At 39.1% G+C, this 25,924-nt stretch overlaps 1 protein-coding gene across 1 annotated transcript in view; it reads right to left on the reverse strand.

Annotated features, from left to right (window-relative positions):
* LOC113126194 (CUB and sushi domain-containing protein 3-like) overlaps positions 1-25,924 on the reverse strand; it is a 274,111-nt gene that overhangs the window by 75,893 nt on the left and 172,294 nt on the right. Inside the window, exons 8-12 of the mRNA XM_026300093.1 lie at positions 24,883-24,970; positions 24,562-24,686; positions 16,253-16,374; positions 9,273-9,376; positions 8,270-8,382 (exon numbers count right to left, since the gene is read on the reverse strand). Of these exons, the coding sequence (XP_026155878.1) occupies positions 8,270-8,382; positions 9,273-9,376; positions 16,253-16,374; positions 24,562-24,686; positions 24,883-24,970 (552 nt within the window). The remainder of the gene's footprint in view (positions 1-8,269; positions 8,383-9,272; positions 9,377-16,252; positions 16,375-24,561; positions 24,687-24,882; positions 24,971-25,924) is intronic.

A 25,924-nucleotide genomic window follows, 5' to 3' on the forward strand; every position in this document is an offset into this window, starting at 1 on the left:
ATTTTGCACCTGTCCACCTACACAGCCAAACATCTTCACCCACAAGCAAATCTGGCCCTTATTTCTCTGTTCAGCCACCAAGTATTTATACCTGCCCACTTAACCACAGCCCCCTGCCTGATTGTCAGGGTTTCTGTATGATTCTGCTTCCAAGGAAACCTTGATCCTCATATTTGCCTATTTGTATCTTGTCCCCTCCCTGCTGCTGTAAATCTGTTTGTGATCTGCTTCTTGTTTAGACCTGCTAACTGTCACTCTCATTAAGTGGTGTCTATTCAGTTTAAATCTATCTGCTCAGCCTCTATCCTGCTGCCTCTGACACAAATATAACTTGACCACAACTAAAAACACAAAGATTATATATTGTTAAAGAGACTATATGAGAACAAAGGTACAGTATACACTCCTGAAGATTGACAAATATCGCCAACAAGCAAACAAAATGCAAGCACTACTTACACACAGACTGTAAATGGTGATAATATCATATTTTACTAATGACTGCGGCTCATGAATTGCAGGTAAATCGCAGATCATATGTGTCTCTCATGTGCAACGCATGAATCACAAAAACAATAGCTACAAATCACAGCTTACAGTACATGTTGCAAATCGAGTGAAGCTGAACCCTGGTTTGAAATGGTTCTTTAACGATCCATTATCATTCCCATTATTTTACATTACACTGCGTGACTGTGTGTTCAGACAGGAGGAGACCCACAGTACTTTTAGACACTTCCATCTTTGATTCAATGTAAAGGTGCCACTGTGTCACTATAATTCTCTTCAAAAATTTTGTGTATGGTATTTCTGAAAATATACCCTCCATTTCCCCAGCCTATCCCTCTTTTATTCCACTGCTCTCTTCTCCTATTTCAGTATTATTTACAGGAGTGGCCCGTGGCAGGAAGCAAAAGTGCGAGCTTTGTGTGCGTGTTTCACTGTATATATATATATATATATATATATATATATATATGTGTGTGTGTGTGCGCGCGCGCGTGTCTGAGTGCGTGTTTGTGATGTATTGCATTAATTTCCATCATGACATCGTCTTTATGAGACCCACAGACTCAACCAATCACAACCTGCCTAGCACACACGCTTGCACATGAACACACACACAAGCACCTAGCAGAAGAATGGAGAACAAATTGCTTTGGAGAGAAAACAGGCATAGTGTCGGAACATTCCTATACTACTGCTCTCACAATACTGACACACTACTGTACATGCACACACCACACACACGCACACACAACATAAACAAAGCCAGACATTCACACGTCTAGAGTCAGTTTCACTCTTATCACACATTGGGATTCACATATTTCTCTCTCTCTCTCTCTCACACACACACACACACACACACACACACACACACACACACACACACACACACACACACACACTATACACTCCAATAATCCTATTGTGTTTGTAACAACAAGGCTGACAGATTCACAAAGAGGATTAAGCTCCTTAAAGTGTGTGTATGTGTGTGCAACTTATGTTTATTATTGCACGTTGAGCCCCACACTGAATGCACAACCTGTAAAGATCTGACAGAGTGAGGTAAACGATTTTTGGGCTATAATAAGAAAAAAACAGGCTGTTTCTTTTTTGTGGCCACTGTGAAATTGAATTTAGAATTACGATGCTAATAGGAATGTAAAGTTTTATGTATAGTTTTCCTTTTTCTGCTGTATACCACAGATAATAGCAGCCCTGCAGGTTTCTGATGATCCTGTATTTATTTTATTTTAATATGTGTATCCTTTACCAGTACTCCGATGCATTATACAGGATCAAATAATGTTCTAGGGTAGGTACACCTTACCCGCAGACGAAGAGGAATTAAGAGAAAAGTCTATTACATACACTCAAGTGAGATTGCAGAGTGAAGAAGAAATAGTCTAATTAGCTTGTGGTTGTCTGAATCGGTGACCTAAAGGGAGTGGCTCAAATTGACTTGTTCACACTGTAGACATCAGTGAGAATGGTCTGTTGAATGAAAATGATCTAATTTATTACACTTGCAATACTGACATTTTTTTCTGCCTCTCTCAGGTTCAAAACCAGGCCACAGAGGAGCTTTAGAGGATTGATTTGATAGAAGATGTGTATAAGAGAGACACAAACTCTATTCTCATTAAAACACAAGTGTGTGCCAGCTCTTGTTACATAAAGTGCACAAAATGTTTTTTATACTCAATGGTGCAACTCCCAAACACCTGTAATTCTCTGCAAATTGGACTTCAGGATCACAGATAATAATTGGACTGTTTCCTTTGATCTGGAAACATCATGGTGCAGAAATACACCACTCCCGTCTGCTGTAAAAACTCCTCATCTACAGGCCCAGGCTCTGTTTCATGACCTTGTAATAGGCTTCTGATTGCAATATAATCAGTGAATTTCAGGATGTGCCTGTCCTCACAAAGATTCCTGCAATCATCTGTGTACAGAAAGTACAGGGAGAGAACAGGACAGACACGTATCAGAGGCATTTTAGTCATTTTTGTTCCGTTGAAATGTTACTGTCTCTTCCTCTCCCCATCTGAGACCATTATGTTAGAATGAATAACTAAATAAATGCTCTATCCTTCAACACACCATGACTTTGGTACACTGTGTTATATCAAAACAACTAGCAGTAAAACCACCAAAAACTCTAAAAAGACTCTACTCAACAAAGGTTAAAGTAGTATTTTCCAAACCTCTCTTCTGCTTATAGTAAAAACAAAGAGCCTAATGAGCTCTTAACCATCTCGAGATCCTTCTTGATGAACATTTCAAATGACTTCATGACCAATGGGGCCCAAATGGCATTTCACATGTTCTATTAAGTACAACATTGTCAGTCACTGTCCAATTAATCTATTTTAATATTTAGAAAAGTCCACTAAAAGGGAAATTGCTATGGACAGCTGAATTGAACCGCTAGCAAAACAGCTATCAGGACAATAAATCAAACTGTCACTGTTTTCAGCAGTTACCCAATATTTAATGTGATATGATACGTATGCGATATATTATTAAGTCCTAATGAAAGAAACAATTCATTTCTTAGAATAGATTTTGACTGAATGAACTATATATTACAGTATTTCAATATCTGCAGCAGTGGTGTCAACAAGAGGGATGAATATTACATAAGTCAATAATACATGAGTAGGAAATGCAACGCTGTTTGTGGCGCTGTAATTAGGTAAGCTCCACAGGTTGAGCTTTGAAGCACAGATACACACATATATATGCACATTCAACCTCAATAACAAGGTTACTGACTGTTAAATTGAACCACATTTCTGGTTTTGTTGTGGATGAATATTTCATGAATCCATATTTCACAGTGTTTCAGTCCCTGTGAATGAAATGCTGTTTAGTACCGTGTGATTAAGAGAGTCCTGCTCACTACTACAGTGCTACAGTGCAGGGAATATTCACACTAATGGTGGCCAGTCTCGCACTAACCTTGATGGTCCACCACGATTACTTGTGTGATTACATTTCTCGAAAATATGGGATGTTGTTATTAAGGTAAGGTTAAATAAAGACTTCATAGAATGCTGTGTATTCCTTTGTCAAGTTGTTTTTGCCGTCTCTTGTATCTTCTCTGTTTAAACCAATCATTTATTTGGCTTAGAAATTTTAAGAATCAGCAAAATGAAATGAGTTTCATCCCTAATCCAATCCGATCTGCCATTAACCAGTTACATCCAAAATCAGTGTGCAATTACACATAGAAACACAACAAGACCACAGAAACAAACACAAACAAAACACACACAATGCCCCCTCCCCCCCAGCACACGCATATACACTCAAGTTCAGACCCATCAAACCAGGGGTCAACGATGCTGTAAAAACCCACCTTGACATCTTTCCCCCAGTAAAATGCAACACATATGAAAAACCATAAAAAAAAGCAGATGAAATATCTCAAAAGTAAGAACTGACATAATGATTTGGTGATGGGACCATGGTGAAGAAGCGAAGAGAAGAGGAGAGGAGAAGAGAAGAGAAGCTGATATATTCAAATTCAGCTCTCCCCGAAAGAGGTTGTAATATCATGTGTTTGATGAATGAGCCTTGGCTGCAGAGTAATAGCAGGTAAGCTAAGAGCACACCATGAGATAAACCTGGTAACATCTAGCATGTGGCGCACACTTGATAAAAAGCATTTGTCATGTGATTACCATGTGTACCATCTAGCGCCGCTTTACAACTGGCTGTGAAGGCGGCACTTGACGTTCATGCTGCACTTTGTAGTCTCCTAGCACAGTGTTATATAACATTGGCGGAGAGGATAATGCTAGAATGATGCGCCTGAAAAGGCTGGTGCTCGAGGGAATGACTCATCACCAAAATCACCATTCACATGTATTTCACTAAAGATGAATGAGAGGTGAGAAAAATGTTTGCACTCATTTTTCTATGTTGTATATAATTTAAGGTTGCAGCATTGAGAAAATACTCAAGTGGAAGTAATATGCCTGTTCCTATATGTCTGGCATCAGATTCATACACTGCATTAGTGTACACAATGCAAACTGTTGATAATGTAAGCACTTGTTCTAACTCATATTTTTTAAAAATGGCATCAATTAGAGTGTTTTTAATAGTTCTGTGTGGTAGCACTCATGGTACTCTTCACTAAAAAGACACAACACACTACAGTCCAGCTAATGTACTGGTGTTTTTATGTGTGACAGTCATAGATGAAATGTGGCTTAAGTGCCTGGCAAGGGAGTGAGGACATAAGAGCACCTGTGCCTGTTCTGTTGGGCAGGAATCAGCTTCTACTCCTAAATGGAACAGAAGGTTTACTTTGCGTGGAGAGTTGAATCCTGCATCAATCCAGTTGGCAGCTGCTGCACTGAATTATGAAAAGCGATGGTGGAACTCAAAAATCCCACTCTGCAGTGGCTCTTAAAATCTCAAATGTAAGATGAGCAGGGGATAAAAAAATAAAAAATAAAAAAAAATTCTAAAAAAAAAAATCTGCACAATCTTTAATTACAAAAAAAGTAGAAGAAGAAGAACTTTAACAGGTACATACTGCATGTCTCTGTAAATAGTATATTACTACAGACTAATCAGAAACGTTTATCTGACAGCTGTACAGGCACCACTGTGTCCTCTTGTTTTATAAATTAGGCCATTCAGTTTGAATGATAATTCATACTTTCATACTCACATTGTTAGGTCATGCATTGCTCTAACCATACTGTGGATCTTTTACATTCTATAAATACATATAGAAAATGCAGCACATTCATCCATGCATTAAAAAAAACCTCAAGATCTTTTTCATTTCATAGAAAATAAAAAAGCATCACGCTGTTTTATAGTTGTTGAACTAAAGTCATAAAGCAAATTTAAGGCAAATATTACGCTTTGAAAGTACTTGCACATAGATATTGAGCAACACCTCATTCAAACACAAATATATACACACATGCCAAGATATTGTGCTCTAAATCCTGACACATTTTTATGGACTGTGCAGACAGATGTATACGCTTATGATAAATAGATTTATTCATCAGGCAGACAGAAACTCACTGAAACATTCATGTGACAATGTCAATAATATTGCAGGACTCCTTGAAATCTATAGCTGTGAACATGGCATGGTTCAGGGTAGACGGAAAGATTGCTGTACGGTATGTAGGACTGATGTGTGTGTATGTGTGTGTATGTGATTTGTATGCCTTGCAATACAGAGTAGAGTCAAAGTGTTGCCTGGTTGGTGACCTTGGCTTTAATAATAGATGAATAGCGACAAGACAGAAAGAGGGATAGAGAGAGAGAGACCATGTGACAGAGAAGAGTAGGAACACAGAGACATATAGAGAGTCAATAAGTTAAAAAAAAAGGGAAACAGAGAAGTAGGACTGGTCAGCTGGAAGACAACAGAAGAAAAGATGGGTGTCTGATAGGGGAAATGGGCTGAGATAGAGGAGGGCAGATGCAGTGAGAACAAACAGTGCATTAGAGAGAAGGGAAAGAGAATGGCAGACAGAGAGATGACTAATGAGGAAAAATGAGACAGATAGACAGACCGAGATAGAAGGAAAAAGAGAGAGAATATGAGGACTGAAAGAGGTGAGTGACTCGTTGGTCGAGCTTTGTTGGTTCACTGATGGAGGACCTGTCGAACAATCACACAAACACATACACACTTACATTGTGTAGCGCATCTGTAACTTTGCAGCAGGCTGGAATTACTGATAATGTTTATATTTCATACCCAAGGTCTATAGGACTATTACCAGACGCACCACTTTAATAGTAAATCTTGAGGGTGATGGAGCCAACATTGTGAGACAAACACATTTATCTTGCACTGAGTATTGATAGAACTTCTCAGGGTTTTGGGGTTTGAGTGAGAAAGTCACATTTGAGGATATTTACATCCAGCTGAACTGCTCCTACTTCTGCTGTGTATGACAACCTATGAATCTCAGAAGCATTTACATTTGAAAAATACATTATTGGCTCTGGGTCATTACGGGATAGCAGAGCACACACAAAACTGTACTCAATATTTAAGATGCATTGGCCAATATTCCTTTCTGAAGCAAACACATAACATAAACAGACATTTTAATAATAATACCTTAAAATTTTGACAATGCAGTATGGATATGCTTTCATAGGTGTACAGTAAACTAATAGTGACATTTATTAAACTGCTGCAAACATATATGATGCAGTTCCTTACATATACTTCAGCCTTGACAAGTTATTACTGTCTGAACAACCAGTGAACACCTACAATTTGCTTGCGTTTGAAGATCCTTGCATAGCACAGATATAGTGTAAGTGTATACCTCAACATAATGTAGTTAATATAGATGTCAGACCAACAGGCCTGTACAATAAAGCATTATTATAAGCATGGATGCATTTGGGTGGTGGCTCTCTCCATTAGTTTTCCATTGTGTCCTCTAGAGGGACTCCTTTTTAAACATGCAGTTCTTTATCTTGTCATTTGCTGTGAGCTATAGGAGGGTGTGGTGCAGTTTATTGCACACACTGTTTAAATAAAATCAGTGAAACATGACAGTTGTATTGGCAGAATTCCTGTAAGACATAGGATTTTGGTACTGGATCATTTTCTATTTGAAAAGCTGGTGTGCAGTAAATTATCAGTGCATATAAAAATGTTTCTTTTTAAAATTTCTCTTTTTTGGTATTTTGTCTCTTTTGGCAGTCAGTGTAAAGGAAAACAGGAAACATGGGGAGAGATAGGGTTATAAACTGATATCTGAGACAGGGCCATATCAACAAAAGACCGCTGGCTGGGAGTTGAACCGCAGGTTTTGCATTTATGAGATAGGTGGCCCAGTAGCAATAAAATGTTGCAGAATTTTAAGATACAGTATAAAGCAAATGTAAAAACCTTCAGTTCACTTGGACTGTTTGGTCTCTTAATCACGATTTAGCAAGTGTACCATTTGAACTTAGCATAAATCGCTGTAAATCCATTTTTGGAACTCACTGCATTACACGACTTTACACTGTGACCTCATTATAATAATAAATCCACAGATAGTGACACCTAAATGAGGCACACAAAGTTAATTTCTGCAGAAAAGTTCACCTCTCTACATTTCATGAGCTCTAATCAAATTCACATTATACCAATCAAACAGAGAAATTTGGTGAGGTAATTTTTTTTAGTTGATGGCAGAACCAAAATTTGATTGAATCAAACTGAAAATATTCATTTTCAGTTTGATCAAAAAGAAGCCACTTGTTATATTTAAGACACCACAAGCGGGGTCTTAGAATTATAAAACAAAACTCCTTATTTTCCTGAGCACACTGGTGAAAATAGACAATAAAGACATTTTTTTCTCTTGAAAGTTAAATGCAGTAACCCTTACAGTAATGTAAGGAGTCTTCAAATCTGAATGACCGTGTCTAAGAGTTCATCCAGATACTGCACATCACTACTACTAAACCACCAAAAAAAGTGACATCTAAAAAAACTGCAGACTAACAGTAGCAAAATTAGAGCAGAGACCAAAAGACAAAAAACTTTAAGGTAAAAAGCTATTGAGCTTTTCTTCCAGTTGCTGAAGTCAGTACAGATACAGGTCTCTCAATCTATTTGGTATGGTGGGGTACTAAAGGTTTACTAAAGAAAAATCCAACATGTTTTTGTTACATGCATACACTTCACTCACTTTCTCTCTCTTTTTCCTTCCCGAACACAAAACCACATTTTAAAACACAAACTCTCATTACATACCTTTATAGTTGATCTTAAATCCTATAGAACCAACGCTCTCGTCTGACTGTAAGTGAAGCCACATCTGGTGGGTCATGCTGACTATCAGGTCAGGTACAAAGCTACCTGATAGGCTGGAGCACAAAATACATTATTATTAAATCATCATCATCATAATTGTGATTATATAAAGTATAATTTTCATCATTGCAATCATAGCTATAATCAAGTGCTCAAGTGCTGCTCTGAGTGTTGTGAGAAAATTGCTAGATCGTACTCTGCTGGAGTTGAATGCTTTGGTTTGGTATTGCAGTGTGCTACCACAGGAGCACATTCATACTATTCAGTCTTTTTTCACTGCCAACACCTTTTGAACATTGAAGTTAATAGTGACCATCTGCAAAGTGAACTAAGATCATCTGCTCTGTAAAAGTATCGCATCTGTAATCCTTTTGGGCACTGAAGAGCATTTTCAAAACTCAACAGTAGTTCACCCTTTTAAGGGGAGCGCACATATTGCAGACTGCTGTTTGACGATCTGACTAATTGCAACCAAGAAGGCAGCGGATTTCAAGCTAGTGGCAGCTGATGGCTTATTTCAAGAAACAGACTGGAAATGAACAACATCCAAGAAGAAAACTGGCGAGTAGTTGTTACTTTGATCATTTAAACTTTATGTTAGATGTGTTGTGAAGCATTTAATAGACTGACAATAGCATTGCTGCTTATGAAGGCAGCTGGTCATGAAAACGCAGTGTGTGTTGCACAGTCTGCTTTATGAAATCCCCAAAAGAAAAAGCAAAAAGTAGAGGTAGCACATTTCCTAAAAAGTTATTACTTTTAACCTTCAGGAGTTTATCTTGCAAAATTACCTCATTGAAGCTGTTTTGTTGCCATATTCAACCTTTTATGACAACAAACTGTACTGACCTTAACATGCTGATTTTCAAGGAACAAGCTTTTTTTGCTTAAAAAAATTCAGAGTAAATAAATAGGAGTATGTACTGGACAGTGTGATACTTACACTTGCAGTATAGTTGTTGGATCTCCCACCTCGCCCCCATCTCCTATGGTCAAAGTGTCATAGGCTATCTCCAGGTCAAACGCTTCAAAGTTGATTTGGATTACCTACATCACACACACAGGAAACACAAACACAATCCTGTCATATTCAAGCCACTTCAAGCTCAGCACGGCCAAATCTGATCTGTCACTGTTAAGGTTAGAAATATCACAGCTGCCACAATGAGAAGAAGAAGAGAAAGGTCTTTTCTTAAACTGATATTGCAACTTTATTCTCATAAAATTGCATCTTTTTTGTCAAAGTATTTTAGATTTAGAGATATATGTAGAATTGTTTGATTATAAAGGTTCCCCTAAGGTAACTAATACCACTGATACCATGGTGTACATTTTAGGTTTTCATTTTAGGTTTTCCAAAATGAACTAAAAAAAAAAAAAACAACAATTAAAATGGAAGGTGAATTTAAACAACAGAGGAATAACGTGTAAAATACATCTTTAAAATTATATTGGCCTCCATTAACCCCAGACATCTCCAGCATGTGCTCCATAGCTGTTTTTATCTTTAGACTTTCACCTCTGACCATATCAAAGACATTTTCCTCTCCTGGGATTTTACTTGACCAAAGGTGAATCATTTAAATTCATTAATGCATCACACAATGTGGTATGATTTTATTCAGCATAGCATAAGGAACTGGAGATGAGGAGCACTTTCTTTGCTGCGCTCAAAGCTGTGAGAATCAGCACACAGCTCAAAACTCCGAACAGGAATTATTAAACCAACACTTTCTGTTTCATCTAGGACCAGAGAGAAGTACATTTGGCACAGGAAAAGATAGAAAGGGAAAGGGGAGGAGGAAGAAAAGAGAGAAAGAAAGAGTGACAGAGATAGAAAGGGGAGAGGTAAAAAGATGGAGGCAGATGGAGGAAAGGAGGAGAGAGGAGGAGGAGGTAATAGAGAGAAGCGGGGGTAATAATGAGCACATCTTTGATGCAAGCAACGTACAGCATTAGAATATTTCAAGCTAGAATTCTGACTTGACCCTCGGGGGAAAATTGAAACCTCACTCCGTCTTTCCTCCCTCGTCTTCCACTTTCCTTCCAAGGAATTTTTAGATTTCCAGATTCAATATTCTGCTGGAGGACCTCAAAAATGTCCTGAAACATCACACAGGTCTGAGTCTCCTGCATGCTAGTGTGTGCTTAGTATGCACCAAGTATACTTTGATATGCTTTTGTTCATGGGGTTAAGGTTTATTCCTTTCACATCCAGGAGATCAGTCAGTTCTTTATGTAGCTTGTGACAGCAGAAGCAGACTTACCTTTTGTCAGACATGACATAGAGCAACTGTCATAGCACTACCAAAATAAAATTAAGTAAGATGGAAAGCACCAGCACCACCTGATGTGACCGGAAAGGAGTTAAATGAGCGGGGTTATAAAGATGAAGCAGTGATCTACCCCTTGCTCACAATGCTGACTCAGTCTTATCAGCATGTAAAGCAGCAGAATGGATTAAAGTATTACCTACAAACCTGCTAAATTCTCTCTGGCAAACACATGCATGCACAGAGATTCAGACAACACTGGCACTCAGGCAGGCACACACAGACACACACAGACACACACACACACACACACAGAGAAGCACACTTACTTACAAAGACATGCAAAGCTTTGCAGGGATTAATATGTCTATTTCTGTGATTACTTAGTCACAATATTCACACATTATTCCTGTGAGCCCAATACAACAGCGAAGTCTGACAATAAATACTCCAGTTTGTATATTTTATTTCTCTTGACAATAACATTTTCTATATATTTATGTTTTATAAGTTCACATCTGTAGCAATCTCAGTGAGGTTATTCAAAGAAAATATATGTGTTTGATTGTTTTACATGCTACAAAAAGAAAGCCCTGTGAACTAAAAAATTAATCAAGCTCATAAATTAAAAAAAAGGAGCCAGGAATAAAATGGCTGATGGCAATGAAGGCATCAACAAATTAAAACAAATCTGCTGTGTAAATAAAACAAAATGGGCCAGTCACTGAGTGAGTAGCATGTGGTGTAAACTGCTAGAAATAATGTTAGTGGAGTAGTTAGTTGGCTATATACAGTAACTGAAATTATCCAGGCTTCTCTGTTTCTATGGCAGGAAAAAACAACAGACATGCAGTTTGGCCATGCACATTTTTAAAAAATAGGAGAGTCTGTATATGATAGGAGCTGGGCCATCTATCTCCTGTATACATCCTTTACACAACACCCTAATGCCACATCAGCACTGTTCACACAGCATTTAACACAGCTGGGATATAACTACTACACTTTACACTGAGACCATGAGTGAGTACGTCTATGAATGTGAATGCTGTACTGAAGTCAACTTAAACTGGAACCTCATTACTGACTGTGTGGTTTTGTGTTTACTGTAAATCTGTGTTTTGTGTCTCTTTTAGTGCGCTGTGTGTGTTGGTGTGTGAGTGTGTGTAACAGATGAAACTCAACACTACATATTTCTCCTCTCCCCTAATTGGTTGGTGTAGATGCAAACATCCATCTCCCTTTCTCTCCCACTATCTTTCTCTCTTTCTTGCTGTCATCCTCACTGTCTCTCTATTTCTAATTGGCTGCTGCATCTCTTCTTTCCATCCACCTATAGCTTCTAGCCAATGAGGCAACAGAATTGGATTTCTGCTTGACAAAGCACTTCCCTTGGTTGTCGTAGACACAATGAGGTGAGGGAAGCTCCTCCTTACCCATACCATAATAAGATCTAGGCATATCTTGAAGATACAGTTACTGTAGGAATAACTGAAATATCTTGCAAGCGATGCAGTCAGTGATGTAAAGCGGGCACAGATAGGCCTGGGGTGTAATAGATCGCCTGTGACAGTATTACAGTAAGCCCTCTGCCACCCGCTCCTCTTGAACGTACGTCTGTCTAGATGGCATAAATTGTGCCATTGCGAGAAGACTCAGGCTTTAGCTGATGAAGACTGATGGCTAAAGCCCAGTGAAACTTAGTGTTTTCCCCCTTCTGTTTCATTGAGCTGAATCCAGCAGGCGCTTCTTTTTCTTAAACCAACTCTGAACAGGAACCTGTGGAAATGTCTATGTATGTGTCTTTTACTGTTGCTATGCAACTACTGTACTAAAAAATGCATTTGAATTACAGTACTCTTTTGGTAAATGATGAATATTTTTTTTAACCTGAGCCCTAAAAAGTGCTATGCTGTTTGTCCTGTCAAGAAGATACAGGAGCATGCCACTTTAATAACGAACAGCACACAAAAGAAGCCAACATTTATTTTGTTTATTTATTTATTTTGTCTTGAGATTTCTGCCTTGTGTCTGTCTGATTTCTGTACGCCTTCAGGGACTTAGTGGATTCAGTGGCTGTAAATTTGCACCAAGAAAACCAAAACCAAATGTGTAACTTTCCCTTCTTATGAAATGCCACAGTGGTGTTAACTTACTCTGCAGCATGACAGTACAGAAAGTAGTCTGCTTGTTTCCATGGTTTATGCCTTACAGTGTGCACACAATATAAATGTGTATGACGTTGTGTAAAGCCAGTTCATCCTCAAAACTGTCAACAGCTGTCAGCAACAGCCTATACTTGTAACTTTACATGTTCTAGCTGTGTATCCGGATGTATTAGTGAACTAAGAAAGCAGCTGGACACATACACTGAAAATAATGTTGCTACAAATTTCATCACATCTCACGCATCATAAACAGATAATGTGAAGAAAGCACAATCACAGGAGAAAGAAAGAAACTAAATGATGGAGAAAGTGAAGACAATCGCTCAGTAAGCTGTATTTTTTAGAGAAGAGAAGAGAAGAGAAGAGAAGAGAAGAGAAGAGAGAATGGCCAACACGTCCTGCCATCACCAAGGTTAAATGAGAACAGGAGAGAATGAATTGGCTCTAAAGGCTCATTCTGCCAAAACTAAATGAAGCAATAACATCAGAGAGCTATAGAACCCCATTAACACTTAACCTGACAGGAAGGGAGCAGAGGGATCGGGAGACAGAGAAATAGAGGGATAGAGGGAAGCGGGCTGACAGACAGAGAGAAAAAGGAAAGGAAAAAATGTGTCATAGAAACCCTGTCTCTCTATACCTTCAAAGTATGAGGAGAAGACAGTGAGAAATGTAGAGCATGTATAGGATGGGTGCAATGGTGAGAGTGATACAAGTGAAACAGTGAAAAACATTTTTTTAGCCTCAAGTGTCCTCCTCTTCTCCCTCCCTGTGTTCTCTTTCTCCATAGTAATTTGATGGTTTCAGGCTGAGCTCTTTAATGAAGAATCTGGGTAATTCTGAGGACAGAGCCTCTGGGAGTCAAGAAGGAGGAGGGATGGGCAGTATAAAAAGCAGAGAAAAAGAAGGATGGGGCAGAGAGAATAAGAGAAAAGGAGTACAGAATGAAATAGAGAGAGACGATATAGGCAATAAAAAAAGATGCTTTGCTAGTGGGAGAGGCAGACTCAGCTGGAACCATTGCCTTATGCTGAATGTGTTAGGCTGCTTCTCCCCCTCTCAGACTCTCACTCTCTTTTCTGGGTCCCTGTGTGTCTCGGCTTTTTCTCCTCAGGAGATCAACAGACCACTCCCCAGCTCGCTAAAGTGACCCTCATTGCATCATCAGCCTCATAATTAAGGTCACTTTTCTTCTACAGGTACTACCAGATCTTCATTACTCCCATTCTGATCTTTTAAATCATAACACATGTCACTAGATTATTTCTAAACTTTAATTTTCTCAACATTTTTGGAAAACTATATCTTCAAATTGATTGACTAATGCTATTACAGCAACTCTATATACTTTAGAACGTTTTTGATTAAATTCTGTTAAAATCCACTGGGAAACAATGACACTTATCTGACTGAAGGAAGACAAGTCTGACAGCACAAAAGATGTTAATCCATGAGCATGATGAAGAAAAGCATTTTGGGGATTGAATGTCTTTATGATTTCGCTAATTTGAATGCCCTTGTGTGTGTCTCTTCACAGGTGTCCCACATGAATTTTGCCAAGACAGATGATAAATGAATGAATGATGATTCAGAGTCAAACCACTCTCATCAATTCTTTTCTCTTTGTATCCTCATCAGGCTGTTAAAGTGGACTTAATACATCAATAAGTCTCCATTGCTCTGTCACAATTTCTATAAATATCTAACTTTAGGAGAGGCAGTGGATAAAGAGAGAAACCAGGTGTGAACCACAGACTGATTGGTATATGTGGTACTGTATGTGCCTTGGCCCATTTAAACCTGTGAGGACATCTGATTTGATGTAGTGTCATAGAAGACATGTATAATGTGTGATGTGATGTAGTACATGACACGTATATACAGTAATTCATTATTGTTTGCTATATATTGTATATGTGATGCAGTATGCTGCATGACATGTACTTGACACAGTATGCAGCATTACAGTATATGATAAAGTACTAACTATAAAGCATTTAGAGATGAAGGGCTATAAAAATGATGATGTAGCTTCTGGTCTACACATTTAAGTCAATGTGTTTGGCAAATCCATAATCATACATAATGTATATACATTATTATGACACACATCACATATGTAAACACACACCCCCACAGAAGTGCAGAAGGGCAATAGTACTGTAGCCTTCAACATTCACATACACACTGTTGCCTTCAATAGCGAATGTATTGCTTTAGGCCAAAAAACAGAGGCCTTGGGCAGTGACAGAGAGTTATGTGTGAGAGTATGGCGTATTGAGAAACAAAGGATTTTAGCAGGAGAGAGGCTATAAAGTGTGTGTGCGTGTGTGCGTGTGTGCGTGTGTGTGTGTGTGTGTGTTTGTCTGGAGTTAAGATTTAAGTAGTGTATTTGAATATACGTGTATGTGAAAGTGTGTATCTGTGTGTGTGAGTTTGTGTGTATTGGTATATGCATCCCTTCAGTGCTGAGGCAGGTATTGCAATGGACGGCAGAACGGTCACCACAATGACCCTGAGGGGACTGAGGATGTGTTTCCTGAATACCAATCAAATTTATTCTGGGACATAAAGCAACCAATCACAATTATTTGACCCTTTGTGGGATTAACAATCACACAGGGTTCCACACTGATATGCTCCGACCAGCATATCATTTATAGTACCTCCTATATGAACACATTTAAATTATGCAAAAATGCATCTAAAGTAACTTTGTATATGCCTGTAGGAAATGCTGTGTTATATGAATTAATATTACATCAAATGCATAAAATTCAAATGGAGCAAAGCCTGGGAGCTAGTTCAGAAAGACAACGTGCGCTGTGCAATACTCACCTCACATCTAATACACATTACAATATACTGCATATTCAGTGCATCTTTTACAATACAGCAGACCTCACTCTTGCATTGTCAGTACTCCTGTTGTTTAGTTTAACATTCCATAAGCAGCAGCTAAACCCCATTTTTAACCTGTAGGCTTTAAATTCACCTTCTGGTGGGAAGCATTACCATCTTTTCAGTGTTTACTTGAGGGACATAGCTTGACACTAGGCTATGGTTTAATGGCCAAAAGGTTATATTACATTCAGTAAAATTGTTCTTAGCATTATATGCACGGTGGAGCAGTGGTTAGCATTGTTGCCCCACAGCAACAGATTCTGGGAGTTTGCATGTCCACCCTGAGCCTGTGTGGGTTTTCTCCAGGTAATCTGACTTCCTCCTACATGCAAGTTATGTTGACTGGGGACTCTAAAATTGCCCGTAGGTGTGAATGTTTATCTCTGTGGGACAGCTCTGTGATAGACCAATCTGTCCTGTATGTACCCCACATCATGGGTTGCAGCCCTCCCACAGCCCTCTACAGTATAAGATGTATAGATAATGGATGGATATTTACAACAATGATTTGAATTTGAGAGTTTGTTTGAGAGAGAGACACACAGAGAGACAAAAGGGAGCGAAAGAAATTGGTTTACCTTATTGGGATTTGAAGCAGTAATTATCCACACACACTGTGCGTTGCTCTCATATTGAATTGGGAAGTTAGGAGATGTAAAGGTTCCTGATGGACCTTGAAGATTACTGCCACATGTCTTCACTGTGAACAAAAAAAAAAACATAATGTCACTGTTATTAGCAGACACTATAGAATTAAAAGTGGCTTTAGCAACAGCAATTGTACTGTACACTGCTGAGTCACCACACTACAACAGAGAGACAATTACCTTTATAATTAAGCCATTTAGGTAATGCTTACCGAGAGATTCTTAGAATAAATCCAAAAGCAAAATATAGTACTTGTGGGTCACAATAGCAATGCAGTAAAGAGCAATTAAAAGTGACACTAATAGAAAAGAGTTATAAAAGAAGGTGTGGTGACAGAAAGAGAAGAGAAGAGAAGAGAAGAGAAGAGAAGAGAAGAGAAGAGAAGAGAAGAGAAGAGAAGAGAAGAGAAGAGAAGAGAAGAGAAGAGAAAAGAGAAGAGATGAGAATAGAAGAAAAGGGAAGAAGAGACAAGAACAGAAAGAGGAACAGAAGGTCAGAGAGATGTTATTGATACTGTCAGTAACATCTCCCTGGATAGCAGTTCTTAATTGGAAGCTATTGGCTGTGAAATACCACAGGATTAGCTAGAGTTGCAGTATTGACTTATAGAGACACTCACCAGCAATTTACTCTCAAAATTTTTTGAAAGTCAACAACTTCCAAAAAACTGTCTGGATAATAATTATATTAAGGAAAACATCTAAAATGCAGCTTGGGACAGCACACGTTCATCACATATCACTGGATGACGTAATAGGTTTTGTAGTTTTAGTAGTGAAGCTGAAGTGGTGTACACCCATGTGGTCTGATAGGATATTCTCTATGCAAATGAAGCATAGTACTATATGTCAACACTTGTGCTGGAAAGTCATATGACAAACATGCTGAAGCGACACTCAGTGGGGTGTTGAAAATGACACATGCTAGTGTTTCGATAAACCAACTAAACCTTTATTAGGCTCAGTGTTCTGACTGGATGTGATAGAGAACCTGCTTGTCTGTCCTTGGGTCGTCCTGTTAGAGTCGGGAGGTAATTTTCTGGTTGGTTTGAAGCAGCGTTTGTTCCTTAATTAGTTTGTTCAGTGGTAGGCCACAGGAGCACGTACAGTTAGTAGCCGCACACACAAACAACCATGCACACACAACATACACACACACACCCACAAAAAAAAAAATAAATAAATAAATAAAAAATCACATAAGCATGAATGCTTATATGCTCACACAGTACCATCAGGCACATGTGCACATTCAGACACACACACAGTGACATAAGAAACAAATACAATTAACTTTCCCAAACAATAGACTTATGTGCATGTGCATACAATTCGAGGTGGTGCAGGAGACTGGTGTGCACAAATATATTCAGAAATACTCGCCATGCACACACAACTCACAGAAATGCAAGCTTACATCCACCCAACCTCACACCTGATAGCCACACTGACTTAGTGGTCTGGACGAAGGGAAGAGACAAGTGAAAGGATCATGAAACAGCATGTTTCTGTTTGTGTTTTTTTTTTTTTTGTATGTGTAATGGGGCGTGTCCGACAGGTGCTTTGAGGGACTGTCAGAACAAGTATAAGACACCTTTGAGACACCCCATAACTCTCTTGCCTGTCTCTGTCTTTAAGATCTCTCTTCCCCCTGACTGAGCCCCGTTGACGCTTGTTGCTCTAATTCTCAATGTATCTTCAGTTGACCTTCCCCCTGCGTTTGCCTTGCTCCAATTTATACACAGATAGATGCAGAGAGATGAAGTCTCCGGGTGTGTTTGAGTTTCATGTGAGAAATGATTTATCTGCATGTCTCAAACAGTTGGTGTGTGCGTGTCTTAGTAACAATGTGTGTATGTGTGAGCGTTGACAGCTCAATCGCGTGGCCTGAACGAATGGCCAGCCCATCGCTGTGCCAACAGCAGAATGGGCATGGTGTTGCTATAGCGATAGCGCAGAGAGACTTATCACCAGAATTACCAGAGGAGTTAACATCCCATAATTTATATTAAACTCCATCCGTCTCTCAGCTAGCAACTGTCTGTCTGTCGCTCCATCTTTCTCTCTGTGCTTTATATTAATGTTTTCTTGCTCCCCCTTTCAGCCTTTGTCAGTAGTTCATAATTTACACTGCACTCTCATCATTTCCTCTTAGTGACCATCAATCTCCTTATCTCCCTATTCCCTTGACTCCCCTTGTCTTATGCATGCCTTACTTACCAGAGGTAGATTAAAACACCAGCTACTTTTGTTCTATTTAGATCCGTGAATTGTATATTGTACTAAGCCACATCTGTCAAACAGCTGTAGCAGCTGTAGTTACTCTGCTGCTGTACATCCATCTATCCATTCATTATCTACCGCTTATCCTGGAACATCCAGGGATGCGGTGGAGCTGGAGCCAATCCCAGCTGTCACTGGGCAAGAGGCGGGGTACATCCTGAACAGATCCCCAGTCTATCTACAAACACTCACACCCACAATCACACGTAAGGACAATTTAGAGTAACTCCAAACTGCATGTTGGAAATAATCTTACCATCATTTAAAGTTATGTAAACAATTATTTTGCTCACTGGTGGCCGAAGAATGTCCTAAACATTCAACACAAATTATCTTTTTATTAAACTGTTATATTGTCAGCAAATAACTGTTTATTTATAAGTTTGGTGATAATTCCACGTTTGTCACTGAGCCTGACACGGTCCACATTACACACAGTCATCTGATCTACTGTTTATGATATAAACGCAGTGTGCAGCTGTAGCCTAAGTAAGATTCGGAGTGTGGGGCTATTACTGATAACGTGCTATTCCTTCATGGTTGTTTCACTGTTACTGACAGCCTCTATGCCTGTCTGTGATCTCTGTAACTTTGTGTCCCTCTGTATCACTTTCTCCTCCTCTCATCATTATTTGGACTGGCACACAGTATAGAGGGCCTGAAGCCAAAAGGGCCACACTATCATTGAAGTGATAATGAATTATAGATCAAATTAAAATTTTTGATGAGGTCTATCTGGTACTAAAAGCATATTGTTGGAATCACAAGCGAGATTAACTGAATGCTTTAGGCAGGGACCGCAGTGAGTGTATGTAAGTGTAACAGCATCCTCTTTTTATTTCATATTTTTAGATTAACTGGATCCTCCCAGGATTCTCACTTTCTCTCTCTCTCATCTCTTCACACAAACATGCATACCCACATAAACTGTTGGGAGGCGGACCAAAATTAAATGATGTTTCAGGCGAGGAGCACATTGCCAAAGTCTATATTGTAGCTCCAATGTCCTTGCTCAGAAAGTTTTATTTTATGGCTTCTGAGCATAACGAACACACCCCATAAGCACTGCAAAGGTTGCTGTGAGAAATGTTTTGAGTCTGAATTTTAACGCTGTTCAGCTTCACACTGTTTTGACTTTGTTCTCCATTGTAGCGTAGCAGAAACTCCTAAGTGTTTCCTTCGGTCTGATCTCTGCCTTACTCAAGGTTTATAACTCCACTGCTTTCCTCAGCAGGATGGCCTTTGTGGTTAGTGAGTCATCCCCTCAGTGGAGGACTCAGATTCAGTCATCCATAGAGCAACACCTGCTGAAGCATACCAAGGACACTTAACCTCTACCAGTTCCAGATTATCTGCCTGACCCTGCGCCCCAACTACACTGCATAAAAAAAATTATTAAAGGACCATCCCCATATAAGGAATTTTCTTATTAAAGTAGCTTTGACAATAATGATGTGTAACTAACTAGACAGGTAATCTAGAATTAAATCCTCAAATCCTGATTTTGACAAAAAAAGGTTAGAGGGTACCTTCTATTTTCTTGTCAAGGACACAAGGATACAAATATTACTTGACAGGTTATCATGTTCATTTTTAATTACAGGTACCCCTTTCTTGGGATCGTATTTGACAGTTTAGTTTTTATGGTACCAACAAGTCTAGCAAATTTGATAATTACAACAATGTCAGAAAACTTAAAAGTTAATACACTTCAACTAAATCAGACTTGTGAAACATATCTTATAATGTTCTTGTTGCCATATTGAGGCTTTGATCACAGTGTTGAGTTGGATTAGAGATCAGAAGTTCCTCCAGGAAGGCCGAAACTGGCTGTTATAACAGGCTGCCTACAGGAGCAGACAGATTGACCAATGGACACAGAGGATGATTGATGACATCATTAAGCTGGCTCACAGTGTTCCTATGGCTATTGCTCTGGTTGCAGCTTTAATGGGTATACACACACAAACACACACAGACACACACACACACACACACACACACACACACACACACGTTCAGACACAATCATTTAGTGTAGTGTTTGTACAATGTCTTACATTCAGTTTCTGCACTTCCTTCCTTTTTTCTTCCCTGTTTGAAGTCAACATGTGCGCCAAGTATACGTCTGTGTGTGTGTTTTTCCGTGACACATATTCATCGAGTCAGTATATACAGGCAGATCAAGTCAACCCCCCTGGAGTTGACACACACACACACACACACAATCAGACAGGGAGCGAGCTGGCTCAGTGGCCTTGCCATCTGTCCATTAATCAAGGTGCCACATGGACTCCCTCTCTCATAAAGTGTTGTACGAATGGACAGAAGGCAATTTGATGGCTGTTTTTGTAGTTTATTTTTATTTAGTTTTGTAATTGTTTTATTTCGTCTAATAAAGTGATAACCACCCTGTCCCTCTCCCTGTCTTTTTACATTTATCTGTCCCTTTCTATTGGTTAACTGTTGTGATATAAAGGGCAATTTTTCAAGATACATTCACTTTATTTTCTCTCTAATGTTCCAAAAGGCACATTTAGCCATATTTAAGTGTTTTGACAGAAGTGACCCCTTAATAAGTCAGCTGGCTTGATGCTTCCTGACAGATTGCCTCTCTCTCAATGTTATTCATGAATGTAGCTTTAGCTATTGGCTGCTCTGGATGTAAAGGTCAAATCTGAGCTGCGTTCAGAAAGACACAGCTTTTTGCTCATTCCATTTATGCTCAACAGGATGAAACAAAGTAGGCTAAATAAGGACACTGTACTTTAAGGAACACTTTGCTTTCTCACTGAAGATCAAATTCAGATGTAAAGTAATACAAACACGGCTGCTGTAGTCTTCCGCACTAGCTAACCTGTTGAACTCATTCCAAAATTAGATTTATTTTCATGCACTTGCTGAGTCCGTCCAGTGCAAACAGAGGCACATGGCCATTTTCATTGCATATTTTTTCACTTTTGGGTCATTTCATTACTCCAAATTGAGAACAGCTCTGCCTGGTTACTTACTGGTAAAAAAGGTACATAAGAAAAATGAATGATAAGAGTCACAGACCACTTCTAGACAACAGCAAGGTCTATTCTACTCACCGTTTAGACCTTTCACTCTTGTCTCTGAAGCATTTTTATTTTAGGAATTTCAATATTGGATTTGTGTCCCTAAGGGGAAACATAGTTTGCTGTAAAGATTTTAAAATTGATGAGCAATCTCTATATTCTTGTCTTGTGTTTTTCAGCTAAGCCACCACCACCACTGAAACACCTTATTTCAGGCTTTAAAAGCTATATCTGCAATGTTTACAGTTTCATTGTATTGGGGTTTTCTGTTGTTTCTTTCTTTTGAGTGATCTTGGCATATAGCTCAAACAAAGCCCCAGCATTGTTGTGAAAAAGATATGATTCCAGTGTTGCATGTACTGTATTCTGTCCTTCAAGCAACCTCGATGTTATTATTCTGGGATTTATGGGATTCTTGAAGATGGAGGCATTTCTGTTTCACCAAAGTGGGACAGAGACATCCTGCATATCAATGACACAGAGCAGAGCAGTACTTGCATGAGTTGTAAAAAGAAAAATTGTATCTTCTGTTTCAACACTATTATTGTTTAAAGAGGCATGGTTTGTGGATCATTAACAGCATCAATGGTTAAAGGTAGACTTCCCAGAGATCCTGACATGAACTAGGAACCATAAATATGAATAACTGTTCCTACTGGTTGACTTTTGGCACAGAGTAGCATAAATTGAGTGCATGCAGCTTGTATTAGAAGACCGTATTGGAGTAACAGTGCCCTCCATTGTGAGATACTTAAAATAACAAAGCTCTAACTAACACAGAATCACTAGTTACTTAGCAACAACCAAGGAGCTGGATGGTGCACTTCCTGGCTTTGTCAAAAAGTTACTTACTGAATTGTTGCTCTGGGAATTTAAGTGGATGTGTTTTAAATTCAACAGAGCATTAACACTGCACACCTGCTACTAAGAAGTTCTGGTACTTCTGTGAAAGTGTCTAACCCTGCCCACATACTTTCCCTCCAAACATCCCTGCTGACTGGGGACTGATGACTCTGTTTCCCAGTGATAGAGGTCATCCTTTTTAACCATTCGCTGCTTCAGGGGAGAACATCAGTGACTTTTAATGTCACCGGCCGTCTCCCTTTTGGGAGGCTCAGCCCATTATCACATGCAGGTAAATTCAAGACTTTATTGGCTTAATGTCAGTAGCGACATTTAATTGGTCATTATAAAGTATTTAATGATGATGAATCCATTAACCGCGATTAACAACCTTAAAGAGCCAATGAGAGGGTATCATCATTACAATATCTCTCATAATGAGTTGGATAATGAGGTTGATTGGCAGGGACCAATCGGTGCCCAAGCGAGACTGTCATATCCCTACAGTATTGGTCAGGTTATATCCAGCTGGCTTACAAGGCTCTGTACAGCCATGGTAACAAAAGGCTTAATGAAGGTCAGTCCCCCACCCCCTTGTGTCTGGTTCATAGGTGAAACCCATGGCAATAGTTAAGGCTAGAAGACTTTAATCAGAGGGCAGGAGAGCAGCATCTGGCCTGTTCAGGTGTGCCTGAGTAATATATCGAGCTCCTACACACTCTCTGGGTGCTGTTCTATAGCTCACCTTTTACCTTGACTTCCCAGTGGAAGAGGGTTGATAGAAACATAATTTCTTTATCATTTCTGTTCTAGACAATAAAGCATGACCAAATCATCATCCAAGTCTGGCTGGATTTAGTGTTTTCTTGAGGTTCCTCCCACAGTAAGATTAAAATGCTGAAGCTGAAAACTGTGAATCTAGTTTTTGCTAAAATGTTATTCTAGAGTATAGCTGGTGTTCATATGCTAATGTCTTGTGATGGATTTAGCGAGTTTTACTTTTACAGAAACTATATTTTAAGCAGAATGAGTAGGTGTGACATTTTTCAGCTTTTCCTTCCCTCCTTCCCTCATCTTCCTCTGTCTCCCAGCCCTCACCTTCTCTTTCTCTACTTCCTTTTCCCTTCCTGTTCTAGACCTCAGTGATTATTAGATATGTGTTAAAATATTTCTGTCTTCCCCTCAACACACACACACACACACACACACACACACACACACACACACAGAGACCCGCACCCAATGAATACTGGTTTTTATGTTAAAGTATGTGTCTTCAGCCATAGTCTGAAGCCTGGTGAAGGGAGACGTGACAAATGACTTTGGCATTTAACATGACACACACTCTCTCTCTGTGTCTCATTCCCTGTGTGCATGTGGCCGTGTGTGTGTGTCTGTGTGTGCATTGTAAGTCTGGGACTAAAAAAGGGGCAGATGTGAAATTAGAACTAGAAAGGAAAGCTGAAGAATGAATGTCTCAAATGTGTTAATTATCAGAGCACTTAGACAAATAATGAAAAATGCACACCTGCCACTATGTAAATCAAACATGAAAATCTAGTCACTTCTGCTGCTGCACTAACATATGAGCAGATTACTCACTTGTACTGCAAATTGCTTTTTGATTTATAAGGTATAGTAAGCAGGAATGATCATACCTGGTGCTTGCTTACAGTAGTTTACCTTTAGTATACTGTGTTTATGATAAAGGGTGTAATTTTAGGTCCTGAACAATCACTATCACAACTCCCAGCATGTTAGTGAGGTGCTACACTGCAAACATTGGATTATGGAGTGTTTTGTTTCACAACTCTATAGCCAGAGGCTTGAAACAGAATTGGGATTTTTTTTTTTCCACTATAAACTCGGCCTTGATCAACAAAAACTCATGCTGAGGAGAGACGAGGGCAACACACTGGCAATATTTTCAGGCAGTGTGTATGGGCTGCTCTGGTTGAGTGATTTCTTATGTTCACATCTGTGATTACAGTCTTCCTCTTGTCAGTAATTTGTACTGTATGTTTGTGCAGATGCATGAGGGGAACCATTTCTTACCTTTACAGACTGGTCTGTGATCACTCCAGGCTGCGAAGACATCAGCCACTCTTTGGCAGCTGATACTTTTACTGCCTTGAAGAACATAGTCTTCCCCGCAACTGAACTGCACCACACTGCCAATACTATAGAAGCATACGCACACACAAACACACACAAAAACACATACATACATACAATCATATACACAGGGAAGTCAAACATACAGACAAGCAGCAATAAAAAAAATAAAATATCAATCAGTACAAATGTGTGTGTGCATGTGCGCATCAATGTGGAATTTTAGGTTTGTGCATGCACATGTATGAATGCAATTTGTACCTGAAGTCATTGCCATGGCGCTTTCCATTCTCTGGCTCTCCTGGGTCAGGGCAGGAGTTGGATGCCTGTCTCACCCCACCTTCGTTTACTACACAGAGAGACAAAACAGGTGGAGAGCCAGACACTGGTCAGAATGAGGCATACACCCAAATATACGTAGCCTACAGCAGTAATTTTGATGTAAACTGTGTAGCCATGGTGTACACATGCTACCATTTAGCACCATAGCATGAAGCTAAAACTGTCCATCTTTTTGGTGATCTCATTCAATACAGGTCTTCCCCAGAAAATTTCAAGCTCTCTACTTTTAGTTTCAGTTTTTGAAGCCTTCCTGCCTCATCCACTGATTCACATTAGAGGCAGCAGGAGACAGTTGGAAGGAGAAATGGGTTAGGCAGACCAGAAGATAGAGAGACAAACAGGTTAGACAGTTCAGTAGACAGACAGGGACGACACTGCACTCCAGATACAATCTTAATTCTTTCAGAAACACGAGAGCTAATCTTGACAGTAACACTCCAAACATCACAGCGGGAGAACAGAGACAAAAGACAAAACTGTACAAATACTTTGAGACTGCGACATCACAAAAAAAGGATCTGACATGATGCATCTCTTCTTTGTCTCTTTCTCTAATTATAGCACTGTACATCTTGCTATCTTTTTTTTTTTTTTTTTTCTTTGTTTTACAATTGTTTTGTGTGTGTTTTTTTTTTTATTTGCCTGCATGGATGGTTTCTTAATATTTTCCTCCCCTGCCTCCTTTTCCATACAATTAACCCTTCAGCTATATTTTATTTTTTATTTAAAAAAAACTTGACCGTTCAGTGTTTGAAAGTTTTTAAACTTTCAAACACTTAACGAGTGGGAGTGAAATTATGAGAATAATCCTTTAGTTCTCAGATTTCATTCACTCCAAAGATGTAAAACGAGGCCATTCTGCATTTTAAGTGTGTTTTTTCAGGCGCTCATCCTTTCCTAATGTCTGGTGTCAGTAGAATAATACTACAGTGAGAAACTGTCGTGGTGTGCTTATTTACTT

This window comes from Mastacembelus armatus, chromosome 11 (assembly GCF_900324485.2).
Source record: "Mastacembelus armatus chromosome 11, fMasArm1.2, whole genome shotgun sequence".
NCBI classification, from domain to species: Eukaryota; Metazoa; Chordata; class Actinopteri; order Synbranchiformes; family Mastacembelidae; genus Mastacembelus; species Mastacembelus armatus.